This window comes from Gigantopelta aegis, chromosome 13 (assembly GCF_016097555.1).
Source record: "Gigantopelta aegis isolate Gae_Host chromosome 13, Gae_host_genome, whole genome shotgun sequence".
Taxonomy (NCBI): Eukaryota; Metazoa; Mollusca; class Gastropoda; order Neomphalida; family Peltospiridae; genus Gigantopelta; species Gigantopelta aegis.
The window spans coordinates 56,851-82,520 of record NC_054711.1 but is presented as its reverse complement, the minus strand read 5'-3'; the positions used below and the strand labels follow the sequence as shown (position 1 = coordinate 82,520).

At 34.6% G+C, this 25,670-nt stretch overlaps 1 protein-coding gene across 1 annotated transcript; it reads left to right on the top strand.

Annotated features, from left to right (window-relative positions):
* The first annotated feature begins 343 nt into the window (after nucleotides 1-343).
* On the top strand, nucleotides 344-24,876 carry LOC121387571. Its single transcript, XM_041518729.1, has 4 exons — nucleotides 344-391; nucleotides 6,362-6,434; nucleotides 16,324-16,656; nucleotides 24,758-24,876. The coding sequence occupies exons 2-4, from the start codon at nucleotides 6,371-6,373 to the stop codon at nucleotides 24,874-24,876; spliced, it is 516 nt and encodes a 171-aa protein (XP_041374663.1). The 5' UTR covers nucleotides 344-391; nucleotides 6,362-6,370.
* Nucleotides 24,877-25,670: the final 794 nt, after the last annotated feature.

Genomic DNA, 25,670 nt, shown 5'->3' with positions numbered 1-25,670 from the left:
CGGTAAGATATGCTGTATTTATTGTGTACGACGCCAAAACAAGGGTGCGAAGAATGACTGTCATCGACCTTAATACAGATTAGTGTGCGGGTGATGTGTGTGTGTGTGTGTGTGTGTGTGTGTGTGTGTGTGTGTAAAACACTATGTACTCGCCCCACCTTGTTTTTACATATTTGTAGAAATATCATCTTGTTTTCATGCACAGTTTACACACTTGACTCACACCTTGTCTCCGATACTAAGAAACAATTCACTTTTTAACATGTCAATCATGTTGTGTCGCGTACTGTACTGATTAAGCAGACCACCAGTCCTAATGCCAATGACGTCACATTTGCCGGGTTCCATAGAAAAGAGGTTTAAATTTTGTCCTTTTTTTTATAATATTGAGGTAAGTTTACTCAATTTAAATAGAATAAAAATAAAATAATGGTAACTGTTGTTTTAAAGTTCCAGAATTATATGATTATATTTGTGGCATATAGCCTAATTAATTTAGTTTAAAGAGATCGAACAGACTGAGAAAGGGTTGGTGGGTTTTTTTGTTTGTTTGTTTTTTTTTTTGTTTTTGCTTTTGTAAATCATTTCAATATGGTTTGAAAAGAAAAAGTGTTTTGGAAATAAATAAATAAATAAATAAAATAATACAAAAATTTGCACGATATTATACCCAAAAAAAATCACTTCAGAAATAAATTAAACTGTAAGTCTGTAATACCATAGAAAAAGAAAGAAAGAATATAACCCTTACAGCGTAATGGCCGCCATTATGTTTTGGACTGGTGTAGGTCGAGTCTTGCAATATGCAGAGTCCAGGCTTTCTGCCAGAGGGTAAAACGGATAGGTCTATGGCGCCATGCCCAAACATGTTTGCAGATGGGTTTTTTCTTCTTCTTTTTTAAAGTTAATCTTTTGACAAAATTAATTACTCTTATCATTACTGTATGATTTTTTCTTAACTCTAACCCTAAACCTAACCCATTTTCTTTCTCAGGGAGTCTACTAAATCTATTAATTAGCGACATAAAAAGTGTATTATTATTACAACTTACAAGTGTTAAATACATGATGAATTGTTCTTAGTCATATTTTGAAGGATTCGAGTGTAATATAAGTTGTAGAAGCATCACGAGGGGTGTATGGCTTTTTATGTACCCTCTTGTGTGTTCTTTTACCCCGAGCAGAAGGCGAGGGGGTAAAAGAGCACACAGAGGGTACATAAAAAGCCATATACCCCGAGAGATGCTTCTACAACGAATTTATCTTGCCGACATGTTAAACCATACAGCCAAATAATCAAAATAACGCCAGACAATAATTGTTAACAATTTATTAACGGAGCCGTACCACGCGGACGCGGACGCGAACCAAACCACTTGCCAGTGACGAAAAATAGTTTCATCGATAAACGAGTTTTTAACTTCAAATGTTTGTAATACGAAATTGTCTGAAACAGATATTAATAATAAAAAAATATAATAATAAAACAACTTTTTTTTATCAGAAATGTATGCAGTAAAACAAAAAGAAAATAAAGAACAAAAAAACAACTGTTGCTAATCGCGCATTAATACAATAACACCACGACCGTAATTAGGTGGCCGAGTTCAACATTGCAGCTTTTAAAAGTATTGAAATAGTGTATTTTATAGTAAAAATAAAATTAATTATGCATACTTGATTGATTATCAATGTTATTTATAATCTAAGTATTGCTTTAGCATTAACTGAGGTGGCTGGAAACTGTTGGAAATTACAGACGGGGTATAAGAGAATTTGGCTCCGCCCACAGTGGTATAAGGGATTTGTCCAACGGCAAACAACCAATGAGATTAAAGAATTTTACATGTAGCCGAGATAATACAATTTATTCTTTTCCGATTCGTGTTGCACGTCACATCTGCTGACCTTCACCCTAGCATGCCTAGCAACCAGTGAACTGGGTGGAAACAAATGACTCATTTACACGGAATCGCCTATCAGTGTCAGATATTGTTTTTGTGTGTTTGTTTTTTGTTTGTTTGTTTGTTTTTTATTTGTTTTTGTTTAGAGGTTTTTGGGTTTTTTATTAGGTTTTTTGTTTGTTTGTTTGTTTGGGTTGTGGGGTTTTTGGTGGGGGTGGGGGGGGGGGGGGGGGTGTCAATGGTGAAGGCCCAGAAACTATATCCCCCATAGTCTCCGTTTAAACAGCTGTTCGGTAAAATTGAAAACTGATAACCCACCTCGTACGTATTGGTATGGTTCGCTGTACTGCGGCCACTAAAATAGACTCGCCTGATATTTTTAGAATTTGTATGCTCCCAAATAACGTTATAAAAGGCGAAGTGTGATTGGTCAATATTTAAATTATTATTTACAGACGAAATGTTACCTGGACATTGGGGACTACGCAGTGTTGTTAGTTTTAAATCACTGGCAGGATTCTGCAAGTAAGGTTTTGATTCGTGGATATGAGCTCCAACTGGCTGTCTTTAGATCCACATGTAATAGTGGAGCTAATTTTAATTAGATTGCTTATATCAGTTTTATTAGTAAACGTTAACATTATCGGCAATAGGAATTGATTTGGTCTATTAGAACCTTCAGCTACAGCGAGTGGTGAAATATTTTAGACTGGTTCTCAGAGTGGTCATTCGGTTTAACATGTAGCGTAAAAACTAGTCTAGCTAACATTAGCAAAACACTACTGCCTGAACTTACACTTATTTATCGATGGAATCAGCCGAGACGTTCCGAGTGTCACAAAGAATTAGCCGCAAAGCGTAACATGATAGCAATACCAGTGCTCTACAACTGCTTCTCAATTTCAAACATTTGCCTCCCAATTAAAATTTTACAAGCAAAGACTGAATCCCTATCAACATAATTAATTGCGAGCCTTGCAAAGACTGTCTAAAGACTGCATAACTGATCTATTACATGAGAAAATACAACAACAACCAAACGTGAAACCCTGGAGAACGAGAAGTTAACTGTATGTCATTGCAAAAAAAAAAAAAAATCCATTCTCGGCTTTTTTTTCTTCTTTTTTTTTTATTATTATTATTTTTTATTTTTTTTATTATATATTTGAATAAAATCTAGTTGAATTATGATATTTTCTTCTTTTTATGTATGTTATGTGGACATTTCTTTAATTGTATTTTGTTCACTGCCTTTTGGTGAGGAGAGGGTTTTGGTTGGTTCGCAAGTACTCCGTACTATCCCCCATGAAATCGATCATGTTTGTTGTCGATTTTAATTAATTAATTAATTAATTATTTTAATCAGTAATTTAACAAAACTGAAAAGAAAATGTTTTAGAAACAGCCTTTGTTTTATTATGTAAACGGCCAATGGAGTGTATTTGAAAGTGGTGATGGGGGTAGGGGGTGGATGGGGATACTAGTAATGTGCTATCAGAAGGTTGTGGTGTGTGTGTGTGTGTGTGTGTGTGTGTGTGTGTGTGTAAATAAATCAGGGTCCCTACATAAAATTAAGGTACGTCAAGAAACCGAAAAACACAACACACACACAAAGCCCACAACAAAACAATCAATAAATGTTTTTGTTATACTAGGCATCATGGTTAAAAATGGTTTTGTTATAAAAAGGAGGGAACATATAGAGGTCTTTTCACCTGTTATTCGACTTCACGTGGGTTTCATCATCGTTCACGTGTGTGAATGTCCTTTTATTGTGGCCATTCGTTGTGTGTAGATTAACGACGGATTCTTAACAACAATATACACATCGAAGACTGACTAAATGAGTCAATAAATTCCATTACATTAGAGGCAAAGTGATTTTTAAACTCTTACCTTCGTAGAATTTATATATGAGATGAATTTTGATAGATTTCGGTAAAACTTCACTTTCAATACATGATTTTATGTCAATAGTAGGCTCCGCATAGCTGTCATCGCTGGTAACACATGTCAGCAGAAGTATATGTTTACTATGATAATGATTTGGTTAGAGGAGACAATTATTTTAACTAATTTTAATGCTAAATATACAAAAACCTTACACATCAAAACATTTATGTTGTCTAACTTAATGGCGTCCAAGCCTTACGGGGAGGTCAATTCGGTCACAATGTGTGATTCGTCATGTAAGTCAAACTTGATCTATAATTGTAAGTAATAAAATTTATATACAAAATTTCACCTCAATATCTCGATGCATTGTGAAAAAAAAAATATCCCGAAAATTTATGTGGGACAGATGGATGGACGGACAGACGGACATACAGACAGACGGACAGACGGACATACAGACAGACGGACAGAGATGAAACCTATAACTCCTTCCGGTTGGACCGATATGCGACTAATACTAACGAATGTGGATTATATTCACTGAATAGCACTTAAATTATTATCAATTCAAACTTTTTTAAGAGACAATTATTGTATTCTGTATTTAAACATAGTAGTGGATAGTGCATATTATATGTATAATAATTACCAGGGGAGTGCAAATAATTAAAGGGGAATGCGTATTATAAGTATAATAATAACTGGGGGAGTGCAAATTATACGTAAAATAATGACTGGGGAATGCATATTCTTGGGGAGTGCAAATTAAATGCTACACCGGGCCTCCAATAAACTCCGGGTAGGACAGCTGTGAACTAATTGCACCCTGGCATCATTTACAAAAACAAAAAACAACAACATTTTGTCCCTGTCTCAAAACGTAGAACCGCATGGTTGGATGGTCAGATCAGGTCAGGTTATAGGGTTTAACGTGCACATTCAGAGCAAGCTGTTTTAGCGCACGCCTGTCATGGATGGGAGAGGGAGGTCGTGTAAATGGGAGAGGGGAGCGCCTGCGCTGACAGGTGAAAGAGAGCACCAGCAGAGTTGACCGCTATTAACACAGTATTATACATTATACCCTGACCTTCAAACTGACGTTAGGGTCTCCATGAGTACTCGGGTACAGGCCGAGTCTAGCAAGACTCTAGTCCGTTCACAGTACCCGTGCAAGACAGAATAGGATAACATACCAACGTGCATTAGGATATATCCAATTAAGGTTCAAGCACCGTGCAAGGCAGAGCATTCTTATTTTATTATATTTGTCCACGTCATTTTGCCATGAAAACGTCTCAAGAAAAAGATGGAAGTGCCCCAAGGTGTGGTTATTTTTGGCGGGGAAAAAGATCGGATTTTTACCAGCATGCATTGCTACCTGTTATGTGTCAGAGTATTAAGTCAAGCGTAACCGTCACTAACTTCACGTGCACTGATCCCACACTCAACTGCATAAAACACAACACAGCTAACCAACTGACAACTGATAAAATAATTATACAACCTGTCGTGACACTATTAACAAGTGTAAATGAAATAATGTAGGATATATAAATATTAACAATAGGTATTAATATAATATTCATATGCGGTAGTTATCATTAATTGCAAAACTACCCATGGTTACATATGCAATGCAATACACTGGCATGAATTGGCGCTGGAATGAAGATGTATACTATTTTACTTTATTCCTTAACAAATCTTTGATCTAGTTTAAGTGTCGGGTACTAGGGCCCGGGTCGAGTTTGAACTTCGAGTACTCTAGTCCAATATTTTGGACTCGTGGAGGCCCTAACCCCCATCCCCAATTTCAAATATACTCTGCGGGCCCTGTACATAATACAAAAGTGTGTTGTTTCTAAAAGATACTCTTCCTAGTTTTGTGAAATTATTGTATAACTAAAAGAAAGAGAAATTGTCCTTAAAAGTAAACAAACATGATCAATAGGACGAGATACTTGTGAATCCACCACCAACCACACCTACCCTTACCCCTAGCCCTACCCCTGCCCCTACTTCCCCCCTACCACAACCCCTACCTCTACCCCTACCCCTACCCCTACCCCAACACACATGCCAAAAAGCGATGAACAAAAACGATATAAACAAAATTCCATAAAAACATACATGAAAAGGAAGAAAAGATAATATTTCAACTAAATTTTAAAATAAAATAAAAATAAAAATAAATAAATAAATAAACACACCGAGAATGAATAGGCGTTTGACAATGACACACAAACGTCTCATTCTTATCAGTTTTTGCGCTTTTTTATTTATTTCACAGAATCGATTCGTTATGATTATTTGTGCAATTCTGCATCTTCTGTAAAACATATTCCCACCTTACCTGTTCGTACAGTTGCGGACAAAGTAATGTTATGCGATCAGTGGCTTGAAAACAAAACATGTTACTAAACAGATGTTTACACCGAGAATACTGTGTGTATAATACAGAATCGCCCTCACAAGGAGCAACAATTCCTGGGCCTTTGTCATTGTACACATTCTTCATTAGTTTAGAACCAAATTTTAAAATGTATTTCTCTTATTTACAGACAAGGAATATGAAGTTAGCTGTTGTATCATTCGTTGTGCTTGTCTTCGTTCTTACTACCAAGCATGTTACAGGTAATGGTAATCACTCGTTACTGAATGCTTATATTTCAGCTAAGTAAACAGTTGTTGTCTGTGGTTTCTGACTCTGTAGGGGGTTCACATCGATAATCCACTGGGTGCCATCCTTGAGAAATTTGAAAAATCCAAGATGGCAGCCAAGATGGTGGCCAAATCAGATAAGAGAGGACAGAGAACAACAATTTTTATATCTACCCCATGGTTTTAGGAACCAGAAAAGACTGGTGCCACCATAATTCAGATTTCATAAATGGGTCACCTAAATACAAGATGGTTGCCAATATGGTGGTTCAAATGGAGAAAATGGCAATAAAGTGCTTATTGTTTGATACAGAAAAGTAATTCTTGCATTTAACTCATGACCACCAAAATAAGTAATGAACAGAGGAAGGTGGAACTGATAAAAGTAACAGTCACACAAAAGACTTGTTGGATTAAAGAGGATGACCTACATGTAATAATGAAACACTATATCAGAGTTAACCTTTATTGGGTTTTTTTTTTTTTGTTGTGTTCTTCGGGTACTGTTGTGTGTGTTGTTTAGTGAGCATGATGCAGTTTTGCCTGTTTGCAATGGAATGCAATTATAGGTGTTCAATTGTTTTTAAAATAAAAAGCAATTACTAGGCCACCTAAAATAACACTGCATTGCACATTAACAAAATTACATCATGCTTACTACACCATGCACAACACTACAGAGATCTTACATTCTGTTGGAGTTGTAGAATTGGCCAAGAAGAGGTCACTGTAAAATAATAATACAATGCATACATTCGACTGATTTTTTTTTTTTTTTTTTTTTTTTTTTTTTCTCATTCCAACCAGTGCACCACAACTGGTCAAAGGCCATGGTATGTATATAAAAGATCCATTGCTGCATTAAAAAAAAGAATTAGCAAATGTTTGATATCCAATTGCTGATGATTCATTAATCAATGTGCCCTAGTGGTGTTGTTAAACAAAACAAACTTTTTCTTTACATCTGTCAAATTATTTTATTATTATTAATTGAGTATCTTAAAGTGCTGTGCCAGACCATACACTAAAATTTCAAAATCCACAATTAAATGCTTTCTTAATTCATTGCAATAATATTTTATACCGATATGTAAATCAATAATTACGAAAATGCCCCATAAAAGTATTAAAACATCACTCCCGTAGAACACTGCCGGAAACGACCGAGTAAAATTCTCGGTAAAAACATTTGCCTGGTAAATAGCCGTGACGTCACGAAGGGAACGCTGAAACCTACCACGAGATGACTTCCAGTGCAAGTGCAAGTGGGACCGACAATAAATAACTCTTGAAAATCTACGAGTCAAGTGGACCCGATATCAGTAATTTTAAGAAATAAACAAAAACGACTTTTAGTCCGTCCCATCCATCTATGAAGATGTTTTTTTTGTGTGAATAATTTCAGTTTAGTTTGACGTAAAAAAAAAGAAGTAAAAGTGTTTTGGAAATAACAAAACAATACTATTTTTTTGTGTGTGCATTTGTGAAAACAGTCTACTCAGAAATAAATAACTTATAGCACATTCCATAGTATGAAAAAAGGTTTTCTCTGTGGGAAGATATAGTAAAATTAATTTAATGTATTTAAAGTCTGTTTTACAGGGAACACCTTTTTTCATCCTATGGAATTTACAAGTCATTTATTTCTGAGCCGATTGTTTTCTAAGATGCATACAAAATTAGCATCTTTTTTTCTTTTTTACAAAAAAAAAACCCTAAATTTTTGTAGGATGGGACGGACTAGGCTATAGATACTTACTTGTCTGTACTTTATTGTTTTAATGTTCTCGAACTGTAAAGAAAAATCTCACAAATGATCGAGATGGTTGCACGAACCGTGCATGAGAAAACAAACTGACCGGAGTTGAAAGCATAATGCAATTTGGGACATTTCGGTGTGGATGGCGTCCGCTTGTTGTCATTTGTTTTGTGTCGCAGAAAAATTGTTGGTACGGCATCTTTTTTTAAAAACCATAACACATGGTATTCCCATATCTCGCTTAAGCCGACAAGCCAGTTCGGACGAATCGAAACTAAATTGTCTGCTGTCGCAACGGTCTCCGGCATTTTCTTCCTGTCCAGTATTTCCACGTTGTTTTAATCAAATTCACACACAGCTTTCTCACAGCAACATTACTAGGAAATGCATGAAGACTAAATTTATCGGCTTTTGTATTGCTACAGCCGCCAACAACACGCCGTTTAACCATAATAAACACAAAAGAAGCAATGAACAATGGCGCTGATTATCGAAAGGAGTTCCCTTCGTGACATCACGGATCAAATCTTACGGAAATTCCCGAAACGAATTCAGCTGGTTCTGTTTTTCAGGGGAATATTTTTAAATGGAAAATATACCGGTATATAATTTAAAAAAAAATATTTTTTTAATTTTCTAATCATATTAAATAATATCTTGATTGATATAGCTCAATACATCATACATCTGGAACAGCACTTTAAAGCCACAAGCTTTTTTAATTACTGTTAATCATGTTTACAACTATACAGTGGCACATTATTTCTAACAATTCCGTCTCTTAGGTACATTCCTGTATTGGTTGGCATCTTGAATTAATTAAAATTAACTGGTTTAGAAGAACTGAACTACTTTCATTGTATTCCAGGACCACAAAAACCATGGGGTTAGATGCAAGAATTACTTTTTAGTACCGAATATTAAGGAAGTTATTGTCATTTGCTCAATTTAGACAGCCATATTGGTGACCATCTTGCATTTACATGACCAATTTATAACATCTGAATTTTGATAGCACCAGTGCCCTCCTTGGCTTCTAAAACCATAGGGTAGATACAATAATTGTTGTTATCTGTCAATTTATAAGCCAGCTATGGCCATTTTCCAGATTTGGCCATCATCTTGGCCGCCATCTTGGATTTTTCTTCAAGGGTGCCCGGGTTACACCCGGTAGATTATTGATGTGCACCAAATTGTGCACACTTAGAATCCAAATGGACCTTTCCACTTCATTAAAAGTTTGTCATGACTTTCTGGTAGTAACAACAACACTTTATTGTTTACCTTGAACTGTCGATATTTTGCCTTTGTGTCATAATACTTCCTGTACCTTGTAGATGCCTTTTCCAATTCTTTTTGCGCCAATGAACAAGTCTCCTCCAACCTCTCTCTCTTAAATCAATCACGTACTGGTACGTTGTTTTCACATCTTCCTCCTGCGCCTCATCCACCCATAGTTCCCTCAGAATCTGTATTGGACCTCTAACCGTTCTACCATACAATAATTCAAAAGGTGAAAATCCCAAGGTTTCTTGTGGAGCTTCCCTGCATGCGAAAAGTAATGTATCAATGTATCTATCCCATTCTTTTGGTTGTTCATAACATATTTTCTTTAGCATGGACTTTAGTGTTGTATTAAAACGTTCTGCCAAGTCATTACACATTGGGTGGTATGGAGTTGTGGTCATCTGTTTTGTTTGTGATAATAAAGGCCATATTGCTAGGAATTGTATTTATTCACCAAATTTGCCATAATAGAATGGTTCAACAATTAACTCCACCGGATGCGAGGTGTATAGTTGTTACATGTTGATAGTTCGCCTGTGTGAGCTATTTTGCTGCAAAGTCACTGAGCGTAGCGTGGCGTTTTCTATTAAATGCTTTTTAAATACCCTTATACCATGTGAATGAGCATGCTATAATTACTGGAGTAGTTTCCAGTTAAAAAGTAAATACTCTAAACATGGGTTAGAGCTGATAAGCAACAAATATGTCATATGTAATGGGGCTTTTCTGTGGATTCTTCGTGTGTATAAAGTATAGTTAGTAACTTATAGTTATGACAAACTCTGGCCTAGTTGGTCTACTGATAGTTTCAGTGCACAAGTAAATCTTAAACAATTGTTTATTTACTAGCATGCCATTGTTCATCATATTAATTGTTTATGTACTTTTTTATAGTGCTTATTTAGTCTACGAGTGACCATTACTACACTGTATGTAGACACAATTATGCAAATGTTTTTCATTTTATGGTGGCATATTGAATGTTTTACCATAAAAATACACAAACAATTTAGATAAATGACATATTATTGCTTACTGTACTTTACACATCCATGTGTTCTGCAATTCCCACAGCACCTAAACATTTACAAGTACAAACTGCTTTTTGATCCCCATGCAGTGTCACTAAGCCATGGGATAATATTACTTTGGGGTATTATATTTACAATGTTCTTTTATTGTTGTGTGGTTATATTATCGTGTAATTTGTGGTAACAATTATTTCAGATTGTGAATGGAGTATAGCTATTTGTAGACTAAATACTTGCCTATCAGCTACCAGTGTCAAGTACTATGCTTTTACTAATGTTGTTACTAAGTCTCTGAATAAAACAAATTATGACAAGTGTTTCAACTCTTTGTTGTTGTTTTCTAGTTTTTACACATGACAAGAAAATCTACCCTGATCAGTTAAATAATAGATTAAGCCATCACATTCATATTGAATTGTCATGTTTACATTAGAAAGTGTTTACTTAACTGAAATATACATTAGCCAACATATGTGTAATGCAATATAAACTTTTAAAGGAAAAGGTGGATGATATCCATGTACCCTCGATAGTTAAGTATAGTAAAATCCACCCTTTTAAAATGTTATGGATCTCCTTTTCTGAAAACTACCCCTGGCATGGATAGTATATATGTAGTAAGGTTATTCTCATCTGTTGATTTAAAAAATAATAATAATAAATAAATAAATTTTACATATGAAAAGAAAATCTACCCTGATCAGTTAGATAATGGATTAAGCCATCATATTCATATTGAATTGTCATGTCTACATTATTAGGTGTTTACTTAGCTGAAATATACATTAGCCAACATATATGTAATGTAATATACCATATTAAAAGAAAGTTACCCTCAGTGGATATCCCGAAAAAGTGAAACGTTTGTTTTGTTCAATGACACCACTAGAGCACATCGATTAATTAATCATCAGCTATTGGATGTCCAACATTTGGTAATTCTGACTCGTAGTCATCAGAGGAAACCCGCTACATTTTTTTTTCTAATGCAGCAAGGGATCTTTTATATGCACTTCCCACAGACAGGAAAACACATACCACGGCCTTTGTCCAGTAGTGGTGCACTGGTTGGAACGAGAAAAAACTCAATCAGTTGAATGGATCCACCAAGGTGGTTCGATGCTGCGATGGAAGCAGTTCAAGTGAGCACTCAACCGACTGAGCCAAATCCCGCCACAGGTGGATATCCATGTACCATCGGTAGTTAGGTACTGTAAAATCCACTTTTGAAATGTTACGAGTCTGTTTTTTCTGAAAACTACCACTGACATCAGTAGTAAACATACAGTAAGATTATTCACGTCTACTTAAAAATTAATAACAATATAATTGTAATGGAAATGTAAATGCACATCTGTAATGAAATGGATATTTACCCTGATCAGTTAGATAATGGATTAATAATTCATATTCATGTTTAATTTTCAGTGTCTACATAAGTTGAAGAAGCTAGATGTAGCCCAGTGGTAAAGCATTTGCCTGATGTGTGGTCGGTCTAGGATTGAGCCCTTTTGATGGGACCATTGGACTATTTCTTGTTACAGCAAGTGCACCAAAACTGGTACATGTATATTAAAGGCTGTGGTATGGTGCATATAAAAGATTATCTGCTACTAATGAAAAAAAATGTAATGGGTTTCCTCTCTAAGATTATATGTCAGAATTACCAAATGTTTGACATCCTTAACTTTCCCATAAATTTAAAAGATATTATAGCATGTAATTTTGACTCTAAGATCAAACAAATTCTGAACTTGATAAAACTGTGGTCATTTAGAAAACTGACTGTCCTAGGAAGAGTTACAATTGTTAAAACTTTATTAATACCAAAAATTACGTATCTACTAATGTCATTACCAAATCCATCAAAAACAATTATAAATAATTTAAATAAAATATTTTTCCAATTTATTTGGCAAAATAAACCAGAAAAAAATAAAACGAGAATTATTAACTCAAGATTATAAATATGGGGGTATAAAAATGCCAGATATACATGTAATGACATCCTTAAAAATATCATGGCTACTAATACTTTTCTTCATATGATACATTATGTTGATTCAAACAAATGCTCTTTTTGTAATAATGAACCGGAGACATTGCAACACCTTTTTTACGACTGCATTGAAGTAAGAAACCTTTGGGAAGCAGTTAAAAAATGGAGTTTTGAAAAAACTGATCTTTGCATCCCACTAAGCAAAAATGTAGTTATGTTTGGAATGACAGATGGTGATCTAAGATACGTAGTAAACTGGATAACTGTCAATATAAAATATTACATTTACAACATGAAAATACTTAAACAAAGTTTGCACAAAAAGGCCATTGAAAATATCCTGGAAACTAAATTCAAAATAGAAAGATGTATTTATTTTAAAAATTGCCAGTATGACAAATTTAATGAACATTGGGAGAAAATGGTTGAATCTTTTTGCTTGAAAATCGGAGAAATAATTGGTACTACTTTCTTCAATCTCATAACTGCACATTTTATTAACCTAAAGGAAAATCTGGGCTTGCTTGGATATACTAAAAAATTCAGTAGAACCAGAAAACCAATCTTAAATCTACAATACGAGTAAATAATACATGCTTCTTTCTCTCTTTTTTTAGTTTCTGTTTATTTTTCCTCTTTTTTACCCCATTCATTTCATCTGTCCATTCTCTATCCCCTGTCCCCCTCAGATCAAAACCATTATTGTATTCATATTTATGTATTGTTTTTAACAAATTCAAATGTATGTAACTAGAAGGTATGAATATATACATGTATTTTTGTAAGGCAATGATTCAAGGCTCCCCAACCTTGACACTGTCAACTGATCTTGGGGCAATAAAATCATTTAAAAAAAAGAAGAAAAAAAAAAGAAGTTTGACATCCAATAAATCAATGTGCTCTATTGATGTCGTTAAAAATCCCAACAACAATAAGGTGTTTACCTATACACATGTGTGTCTATCTATCTCTCTCTCTCTCTCTCTCTCTCTCTCTCTCTCTCTCTCTCTCTCTCTCTCTCTCTCTCTCTCTCTCTCTATATATATATATATATATATATATATACACACACACACACACACACACACACACACACACACACACACACACACACACTGTATGTATGTAATAAAAATCATACTTTAAAAATAATAGAAATAGAAATCCACTGATCACTTAAATAACTGATACATTTTGTGTCTACAAAAGTAGGTTTTTACTTTGAGGAAATAGACATTAGCCAAGAAGTGTGTAATTTGTTACAAGTATATCAATGGATGACTTCATGTGCACTTGGTAATGAGATAATGTATTTATAATCCAACCTACCGAAATCTTAAATTTATCATTTTCTGAAAACTACCGTAACTACTGATGTGTTGTTGTTTTTGTTATATTTTTAAATTGTTATTATAAATGATTATAATTAAAAGTAGTGGATAACATTGTTCTAATGTGTTTGACCTGTACAAATTTATATAGTAATTATTTTAAATTATATATTCTGTAGCTGTTGGATGATGTTTGATATTGTTGTTGTTGTTGTTTGTTTGTTGTTGTTGGGTTTTTGGGGGTGTTTTAATTAAGTTTATTTTTTAATGCGTTACAATTTTGTCATGTTTAGATATCCGTAACAACTGTTGTAGGAGTCATCGAAATATTGGCGGGATTAGCCCACAGTAGAAGAGAGTACAAAAACAACAAATAACGACAATGGTATACGCTACATAACATTCAATTACACAATTTATTAACCACTCATAATATTATTAAATACTTGTTACATTAACATCCACATTTGGAATAATTTTTTATATATACACCAGGACATTACTCGATGTCGTAAAATCTCGATGTTGATCAACCATTTGCTCATGAATATTCAGTAGACGCTCAATAGCTGACGACTCTCAGTGTACGATTTAGTCTCTCCTATACTAGATACAGCCCTGTAAATATACAAATTAATGGATGATGTGGAATTCGTGTGCACTAACAAACTAATGTCAGTGTTTCTGTCAGAAATAAATTTGTCGGTATGGCGCTTTGGAATTGAATGCCACCAGTCAACAGTTCTCCCACAGAAAGAAAATGGGTAAAGTTTAGGGATATGGTTAAGATGCATTATTTTTGTCAAATGTTTAACTTAAAAATATATAATCTGCAAAAATATTTGGGTATTGCGCCATACCCGTTTTACCCTCTGGCAGAAACCCTGAATGTTGAGGATTACTGCGTCAGCTTCCTTCCCATTACTGAAAATGTATACTTCCATTAAATGTTATGTGGCTTCATATATGAAAACAATATCCTTAGCACATTGCAATATAAAATATAATCCATTCTACTGTTAAAATTTAAGTCAACAAAACAAACGTTTTGATTTATGAACAATTATGAAGTTTTAATCAAATAGAGCCTATTTTTCTTCATTCGAAACCACTAAAGACTGTTGGCACTTTTAAGGCCGTAAAAATATTGTTAAATGATTTATATTAATAATTAAATACTCATTATTTATTTAAATAAAATGTATAAATATATAATTTAAACGATGGTTGTAATTCAACATAACACAGTGCAGAAAACAGCAACAATGGACATACTTACAGTTGCATAGCGAGGGGGTGGACACGGTGGCCATGGCCCCCAATCGAACTCTTCTCTTTTTTTTTTTATTGTATTAAATTATATAAAATCATGCATGCATGCATGCATACATACATACATACATACATGCATACATACATAGTGTGGGTTGCCTCCCCACCCCACCCCTACCCCCACCCCCACACCATCCCAAATAGTGGGTTGCCCCCACCCACCCAATCTAAAATCCTGGCATCATTACAATAACACTTTTGTTCTTACTCTTAATTATTTAAATTCTTGTTTTTGTTTAAAATTCCGATCGCAAGTGTTTCAAATGTGCGTGCGATATCGATCCTATAGTATATTATGGTCTCTCAAAGGTTGAAGATGAAAATAGGTTACTGACGTAATCATGTTACCAAAATATAAATATACATTTACTTCTGTAGTAAAGTTAGCATACCTCGGAAACTTGTGGACTTTTGATATGATATATATATATATATATATATGTGTGTGTGTGTTATTACCGGAGTGTTTTTCCGTATCATTATGCGAGCATAATACATTATTTTTATTCCTAATATATGATATTGACGATACCGAAAAACACGAGGGTAATAATCTCTTTATCATATAATCTCAAGCTTAATATAACGTGTTTTTGTAAACTGTACACGCAACTTTAATTCCAGTCAGCCATTACGCGATATTCAAATGACGTAAGAATATGTGGCGCGGTGTATTTTTGAATGGAAATGATGTTAAACTCGAATGACGTCATTTTGGATGTCCTTACATCAAAATAAACTAGGGCCTAACGTTTTTTGTTTTCTGAAGACTGGACAGCTTTAAGTGTAAAATTGCTGTTGAAATGTTTTTATTTGATGACTATGAATGCATGCGTCAATTATGAAGTGTCGCCCATGTGCGTTTGCGTAAATGACAATAAACCTAGTGCCGTGACCTCCATTAATTTACATCTAATTTGCAAAGTTATCAAATTGTTAAAGTATGTGATCTGAAAAATATCACATACTTTGATTGTACTGAAAATATTATACAATTATATATATATATATATATATATATATATATATATATTGTGCAACTATCCTGTAAAATTCAGCTCTGTACTATTTGTTTCTGTGTTCAACTGTTTAATTGTATTTTTATTATTATTATTATTTACAGGTAAATATGGTAAACAAGCTACAACAGCCATTGACTGTATGGAGCCAGCAGTTGAAGGGCAGAAGACCGAATTAAAATGTAGGATATCGGGAACTGTACAGTTAGGAATATTCTGGGTTGGACCATATAATAAAGAGAGAGTCGCATGTAACTATCTACAGAGAATATGCGAACCGTCTGGTGAATTCCCTCGCGGTTACACCGGTGTGATCGATTCGCCCCAACAAAACACGTTGATCATAGAGTCGTTTGATGCAAAAACTGACGCTGGTACATGGTCGTGCTATGATGGATGGGGTGGCCCACGATCGTATTGTAGTAAGCTCAGTGAAAGTAAGTTACATGTAGCATTCATTTCTTTGATTTAGATTTCATAGAAAAATCTGTGGACATTATGATGAAAATATGTTCGGATTACTACTACTACTACTACTACTACTACTACTACTACTAATAAATAGTAATAATAATTAATAATAATAGTAGTAATAATAAACGAACCAACAACAAAAACGAAAAAAGAGAGAAGAAAACAAGAGTAGGCCTACATGTTTATTATTGTTTTCATACACCTATGAACCTACAAAAAAGGAGAAGACAATAATAATATTAAGTAGTAAATAATAAAATACAACAACATTTTGGTATGGATGTGGGTGTGTTCGTACCCTGATGAACTTTAAGGAGAAGAACGGAAAAAAAAAAAGACATAATCCTAAGTAATTTGAAGATTGCTCATTATATATTGTTTATCGGGCATCAATTATGCAATAACAATCTAGTGACGCTGTTACCGCCGATACTGCCCTATTATCAACCACTGCAGCAGACCTACAACACTCCTTAAATATGTTTTATCAATATTGAAATAAATTGAAACTTAAAATAAACGGTAACAAAATAGAAATATTTATTCTTAACGGTAACACTAGAGATTATAAACATAATTTTAAGATTTGAATACTTAGGAATTACTTTTACAAAATTAAACAACTTTCAAATTATTAAGAATAGACTTAAACAACAGGCTATCAAGGTCATGTCCTGTGTACTATCAAAATCAAAGGACACCTGTCTATCGAACGAATGAAAACATAAAATGTTTGACTCAATGGTTCTTCCAGTTTTATTATATTGAGGCGAAATATGGGGATATATAAAAAACAAAATGGTACAAATACACTTTTTAAGACACATACTACCTGTTAAGAAAGAAACACCAATAGTTATGTTTTATGGAGAGTTAGGGAGAATACCAATAGAGTTAACTATATATAGAAGAATAGTACGCTATTAGGCGCGACTGATACCAGAAATGCAATCAAACTTTCCAATCTTTTATACAAAATGACCACCTTACTAACGGAACTAACTATAACTGGTTTACCACTGTTAAAAAACACACTGAATAACTTGGGAATGGTTGATATCTGGATAACACAATATTTCATATCAGCAATTGTCCCTCGCAACAAATTAAACAAAGATAATGCGATCAGTATTTACAAACACGGAAAAATAACATATCGCAATCGTAGAGAGGCAACACTTAACAATTATACAAAGAACAACTATTTTTTAAAAACTATATTAACAAACTACCAGAGAAACTAGACAATATTCTTAAAATTTAGAACGTCTAACCGTTAAAACTGGAAGCTGGAATAACATACTTATAGAAGGTATAATTTGTACATATAAGAATTGTTTCTAAATTTTTTAGGAATTTATCGATGTATAAAAGTCACAAATGGTATAAAATCGCGTAGCGTAGCGAAGCGATTTTATACTACATTTGTGACTTTTATACATCGATAAATTCCTAAAAAATTAGAAACAATTCTTATAATTACAAACAGTACAAGAAGTGTACCTTAAAACACTCAAAAATAATTTCTTTCGTTCTTACCGTCAACCATGTTCTGTAAATAAGCGTAGGAATACATGTATACATACTATTGGAAATTGTCCGCTAAAAATAAAAATAAGTATTGAATCAACAAAAACAGTGTATATATCTTTATTATAACTTCTTTTTAAAAAATGAAACAATTTCATGTGCAGATTTGTCTTGTGTTTTTCTATCGCAAAGTGACCTTGATATTAACTTTTGTTTACGTGTAGTGACTGTTGGTGTTGTGCGGTTATTTCGATCTTGGTCTTCCGTGATGACGTTTTTTATGAGGTTTATGGAAGGATAACGCTTCGTTTTTTAGTGACGTCAGCCAATCAGAATACAGTAAATCGTATACATTCGGAAAGTTTGTAATTATTATGTAATGTAACGGACATATCGCGACGAGTTCCATTATCTTTTCATTTGCCTTTTTTATAATTCAAGAGTACAAGTTTAAGAGTTTGTACGCCCATATTATTGTACACGGCCAAGTACTTATAACTTTAGAGAACTAATTGAGAATAAAAGAATTAGTACCCTCAAGAAACTACCATGTTTCATATATATATATGACATTTAATAATTGATTCGTTTATAAGCACTTGGATACCCGTATATGTGTATTAAATAGCTGTATTTTTGCATAATATATTGATACCTGTAATTGTACGTGTTTCTGTTTGTGTGTTTGCATTGTAATTAATGTATTTATTGTCAACCATCTTGTCACATGTATATAACAAACTGTTTTTGTATATATTCCTCCTATGCCGTTGTGCAATGGCACGAGTGTAAATGGAGTCTAGTTTTGTTAAAACACAGATACGAAGTGAAGTATTCGAGGTTAACTGTTATCTCGCAAAAGTGAGATATACCATAATGCAGACATCCTACAATGACGTTTGGTACGATTTGCTGGGTGAGTCTGCCCAGCGGTGGATCTGCTTCATTAATCTCACAGTTTTGTCATAGTCTTTACTGAACCTGTTATACAGATCTGACAGTTTTGTCATAGTCTTTACTGAACCTGTTATACAGATCTCACAGTTTTGTCATAGTCTTTACTGAACCTATTATACAGATCTCACAGTTTTGTCAGTCTTTAATGAACCTGTTATACAGATCTCACAGTTTTGTCAGGGTCTTTACTGAACCTGTTATACAGATGTTCTTATTTTTACACCACAACTATCTTCTGCCAGTGATTATTAAATCTTAGCTCCAATATATTTATGTCATAGCACGTATCGTATATCAGAGGTCGTGGTATGTGCTGTCAGGTATGTGGGGAAGTACATATTAAAGATCCTTGCTGCTAATGTAAGCACAATGTAGCGGGGTTCCTCTCAATACGTGTGAAATGACCACATTTCTCACATCAGTTAGCCAATGATTAAAACATAATTGTACTCTTATGGTGTCGTTGAATAACGTGTCCCTGTAGCGGCTAGATTAATCAATATGGCCTGCTAAATATAACTATGAGGAATTACAAATTACCGCAGTGGATCCAGTATTAAGCTGAAGAAAAAATAGTTATCCATGAGCAAAACCGTATCTCTGCAAAAATCAGTCGAATGGCTATCCTGCAAAATAGTGGTTGATTCATTTCAATGATGCCACAAATAGGTATTTGGATAACTGTTGTTTTTACTCTCTCTCTCTCTCTCTCTCTCTCTCTCTCTCTCTCTCTCTCTCTCTCTCTCTCTCTCTCTCTCTCTCTCTCTCTCTTTTTTTCTCTCTCTCTCTCTCTCTCTCTCTCTCTCTCTCTCTCTCTCTCTCTCTCTCTCTCTCTCTCTCTCTCTCTCTCTCTCTCTCTCTCTCTCTCAAATGTCTTCCGCTCCATTTTTATAGCAACAACACTTGTGGACTATAGATATCATTCAAATTCGCTCATTGTTATAACCATCCTCTTGTCATAGCAAACACCTAGAAATTCAAAATTGCAGCCAAACGGAAATTCGAAATGGCCATCAATTTAATAGTCCACATATATTCAATATCAAATAATTAAACTATTGAATTACTAATGACTTTCATGTTTTAGATTTTAAACTATTAAAATTGAGGAACATACTAATTTGTAAACTGTAATTCACAATGGCACATTAGCAGGTAATTGATCATTTTAAACAAAGTGGCTACAACATTTAGTATCGGTCTAAGAAAGTGTTGGGTAAATTAGCTGCTTTTAAATTACTTTTACTGGTGCGATGCTTCATCTATACTGGGCCACTCCCCAGTACCTCATAGTCCACGCAGGTCGATAGTTAATGTACGGCAGGCAGAACCTCGGGGATTAAATCACCTTCACGAGGTTAGTGTTATAACAGCACAGCTATAAAACAGCATCAGTTCTATAAATCATGTGCAACCCTGATACCAAATAAAAGGAGTGGATGTCAGTGGCATTTCAAAGAAGCCTTCAACTTATTGATACGACACCGCGATTTGCTGGTCCGACGCCGCGACATACCCATGCACCTATTTTTGGCCACTTCCTAGCTCCACCTCATCTGTGTATTCCGAAACTCAGTATTAATAACTTCCACAGTTCTCTCCTAATGCTGTGCGCACTAATTCTATGTAATTTTGTTCTGCTGCGTTTCCAAACTCAGTGCGATTTCCCCTGGGTTTCTTAACGCAGTGCGTTCACTGCTAACGCAGTGCATGTTATCTGGACGAAATCTGCTGCGTTTTCAAACTCAATTGCTCAAGAAGATCAGATGTGTTTCTTAACGCAGAATACACTCCGTAAACTGTACTAGACAGAATGTAGGTTACTGCGTTTCCTAACGCAAAGACCACTCTGTAAACGTACGGTACTGCGTTCTCTACATGTACTAGACACAATGTAGGTTACTGCGTTTCCTGACGCAAAGACCACTCTGTAAACACAACGTACTGTGTTCTAGACATGTACTAGACACAATGTAGGTTACTGCGTTTCCTAACGCAGAGACCACTCTGTAAACACAACGTACTGTGTTCTAGACATGTACTAGACACAATGTAGGTTACTGCGTTTCCTAACGCAGAGACCACTCTGTAAACACAACGTACTGTGTTCTAGACATGTACTAGACACAATGTAGGTTACTGCGTTTCCTAACGCAGAGACCACTCTGTAAACACAACGTACTGTGTTCTAGACATGTACTGGACACAATGTAGGTTACTGCGCTTCCTAACGCAGAGACCACTCTGTAAACACAACGTACTGTGTTCTAGACATGTACTGGACACAATGTAGTTACTGCGTTTCCTAACGCAGAGACCACTCTGTAAACACAACGTACTGTGTTCTAGACATGTACTAGACACAATGTAGTTGCTGCGTTTCCTAACGCAAAGACCACTCTGTAAACACAACGTACTGTGTTCTAGACATGTACTAGACACAATGTAGGTTACTGCGCTTCCTAACGCAAAGACCACTCTGTAAACACAACGTACTGTGTTCTAGACATGTACTAGACACAATGTAGTTACTGCGTTTCCTAACGCAAAGACCACTCTGTAAACACAACGTACTGTGTTCTAGACATGTACTAGACACAATGTAGGTTACTGCGTTTCCTGGCGCAGAGACCACTCTGTAAACACAACGTACTGTGTTCTAGACATGTACTGGACACAATGTAGGTTACTGCGCTTCCTAACGCAAAGACCACTCTGTAAACACAACGTACTGTGTTCTAGACATGTACTAGACACAATGTAGTTACTGCGCTTCCTAACGCAAAGACCACTCTGTAAACGCATGGTCCTGTGTTCTCTACATGTACTGGACGCAATGTTTTTAACTGCGTTTCCTGATGCAAAGAGCAGTCTTCGACCTATGCTTCCAATGAGGAACGTTATCCGCTTGAATTTCGTTGATATCTTTTTAAAAATCGGTTTGGGAGCATTTATCTCATGAATTTCCCTCGGTATATGACCTCACTTTTTGTTCATGGGACGTTCACTTCTTTCATAAAAGAACATAGTTTGTATTTGTAGTAACCATGTTTAGTACGTTTTCAACTTAACTAGGCGTTACCTTCTACAATACTGCCATAATATATATAAAAAAAAGACATTTAAGGAATTTGTAATGGATTTTGTCAACCCATTAGAAACTTTCACCATTTTTGTGGTCATTTTGAATTTAGAACAATGTGGTAGCTATCAATGATTCTGAATTTCTTTTGGTTGAAATGGCCCATACCTGATTTGATATAACTTAATAAATATAACTAGGTTTTCGTGCTGCCCACTCCCCCCTCCACCCCAATTTAAAAAAAAAAAAAAACAAAAAAAAAAAAAACATTAATTAAATAATAATAATAAGAAGAACAACAACAACAATAACAACAACAACAGACAGAAGGACAGATATCGTGGTATGTGCTTTCCTGTCTGTTGGAAGATGCATATCAAAGAGCCGTTCCTTGATGTGGTTGCTACAGTGGTGATTGTGATCGCTCTGTTACAGTCACTTTTCTGTGGTCAGATACTAAGATGGGACGTTCACATCTTTCATAGAAATGATATCTAGCACAATCAGGGTTTTGTTAATAAGGAAAATATCAACCATGTCTACGTTAATCAGTATTTGTCGAGGCTCTGATTTACTAGATGAGGTTGATATTTTTCATATCAAAAACATGAGTAGCAAATTCTATTTATCCTATAACACAGTAATAAAGTCGCCTCAATCTATAATATGACGTCATCACGATTAGTGCAAATTAGTTTGACGTCACTTTCTAAACTAAATCTTATGAAAACGTTATGTTAAGCCTAAGATATACAGGTGTTGATGGCTTGTAAACAAATGACCCACTGACACACCTCACCCACAGACCTTGCAAATTTGCACATACCTTTAAATTTGCATACCATTATTACACGGGTTAATATATAGAAGTTATTGTCAGTGTGTTTCGGTATCGTCAGTATCATATAATAAGGAATACAAAATGTATTGTGCGAACATTTGACGTGCATAATACATTATGTTTATTCCTAATATATGATATTGACAATACCGAAACACACGAGTGTAATAATCTCTTTATCATATAATCTCAAATTTAAATCCAGTTAGCCATCGATGGATATTCAAATGACATGAATATGCAATGCGGTGTCATTTTGAATGGGAAATATGTTGGATATCCTTACATAAAACTAGTGCATGATGGTCTTTCTTTTTTTTTCATTCTTTTTTTTTTTCATAACGTTAGACAACTTTCAGTGTAAGGATGCTATTAACATGTTTTTGTTTGACGACTGATCATGTATACGTCAATTCTGGAGTGTCGCCATAGTACGTTTGCTTAATGTCAATAAACGTAGCGTCATGACCTTGACTGATTTTCATCTAATTTGCAGTTATCAAATTCTGAAAGTATGTGATCTGAAAAACACTGGATATGCTAGCTATTATATGCTAAACTAAATTATTACGTGGGTTTATGACATGGATATCATGGGTAAGTTCTTGGATAAATAGAGAGGTTCGGCACGGCCCAACGTGAACGTTTCCATGTGCGTTTCGGCGAATTCTTCGTACTACGTCATCAGTTTGTGTGACGTATGTTTCCATGCCATACGTACGAGGACACGTCATTACGTATAAAACGCCATTTATACGTAGAGGCTAAAACGTATGTATACAAATGTATTTTTTCTACCATAAAGCTATTTATTTACATAATTAATGTTAATTGATAATTAGTTAAATATGTTACTCATATGTATATTGTGGTTTTATTTGTGTGGAACGTAATATGAGGGTTTTGTGCTACTTATAACATATGTATAGTAGAAACATTTCATTTAATTTTTCTAAAAAATATTCATTGTGTACTCGTACCAAGACGGAAAGCACCTTTAGTCCTTGTTTTTTTTTTGTTGTTTTTTTCTGCTTTCTATAAAAAACAAAACCATATGAGTTTGGACTCAAACCTGGAGTGGGGATGACAAAATAATCCACATCAGGAACGTAGAATGCAGCAGGCCCGTAGACGGGGAAGGGGGTGTAGGCCTCTTGGCCTCTTTGGGAAAGGACTGACTTCCTTAGAATCTGCTGGTCCTTAGCTATTCGCACATTTTCCCTTAAATAAGTATGCCAGGCATTAAAAATGTAATCCCCCCCCTCCACCCCTCACTATCAACTGATACCAGCTACATATATCATATGGACCGGATATGAAGTTTTTGTGAAACGTTTTATTTATCTAATTGTAGTGAAACAAATTAATGTAATGGGTTTCATGGAAATTGCCTTTGAGATATAAATTTAACAAACCAAAACGTTTCCATGATACCCGACCTTATTTGGAATTTATTTTTAAAGGCCTGCCCTAATGTTTCATTTAATAATCACAATAATAATAATAATAATAATAATAATAATAATAAGAAATAAAAAAGCAAGACAATCTACCCTACCCTAATGTTTTTTTGCGCTGTTCTGGAAACGCACATTTATGAAGGCTTTATCACAATAAACTGAATTAATATTTATAAATAATTTACTTCTTTCAGGTCAATATGGACAACAACAACAACAACAACAAAAATCAGTTGTTTTCACGCCTACAATTGACATTATGCTTCTTAGAGAAGTGAATGTGAATATCCCGTTCAGTGACCCTGTGAAATGAAATGCTGTTGCTGAAGCATTGAATGCTGCATTAAATCCAGAAAAAGCAATCACGTCCAGGACAGTGCGAGAAAGAACATAAAGGCCAATGGACAAACACAGAGCGGGTGAACTGCAACATCTCAAAGTGGTTTTCACAAACCTCGAAAACACAGCCTGTAGCTAAGTTGACCATATACAAAAGATGTCTTCCTCTCTCTAAGATCTTGGGAAGTGCAAGGAGCAGGAAAAGCATGCGTGACCCCGATCAATCAGGTGGTTACTGTCAGGTCATGTCATGTCATACTTGTATGTCAACTTAGAGTTAACCAAACTATAATAATATGACTACTTTGGATTATCAATAAGACTAATTAAGTTAATAAATTAAGGGGTTTCTGTAAACAATTGTTAAGTTAATAATATGATCTACTGAACACAATTTATATGTTTAGTTCAATAATAACTTTTATCCTGAATAATTAAACTGAAAATATACAATTAGTTAAACTGCTAGCTAAACACCTGGTTATGTCTCCTGGCATTTCGTCAGTCACCATCTAAATATTATAAGAACATGAGTTAAATACTGGCATACATGTATCAAACATTTGGTAAGTAATATGGATAGTGATTACACACTGAACCCTATAACCACACCATCGTAGCATGGCACTGGTTCCATATGCCTGAAATAAAAACCAATACAATATTATATACATACATAGAAATATATTTTTCAAAAAATCAGTTAAGTCATTCTCTTTTGAGAACTACGTGTATTTATAAAGCCAATCTGTAATTAGCTCAAATATG

What these genes read in the sequence shown, in the direction of transcription:
- LOC121387571 (XM_041518729.1), top strand. Translation starts at nt 6,371, where the DNA reads ATGAAGTTAGCTGTTGTATCATTCGTTGTGCTTGTCTTCGTTCTTACT. An exon ending in TACTACCAAGCATGTTACAG is followed by an intron (nt 6,435 to 16,323) that starts GTAATGGTAATC and finishes TATTATTTACAG; the next exon opens with GTAAATATGGTAAACAAGCT. An exon ending in TTGTAGTAAGCTCAGTGAAA is followed by an intron (nt 16,657 to 24,757) that starts GTAAGTTACATG and finishes TACTTCTTTCAG; the next exon opens with GTCAATATGGACAACAACAA.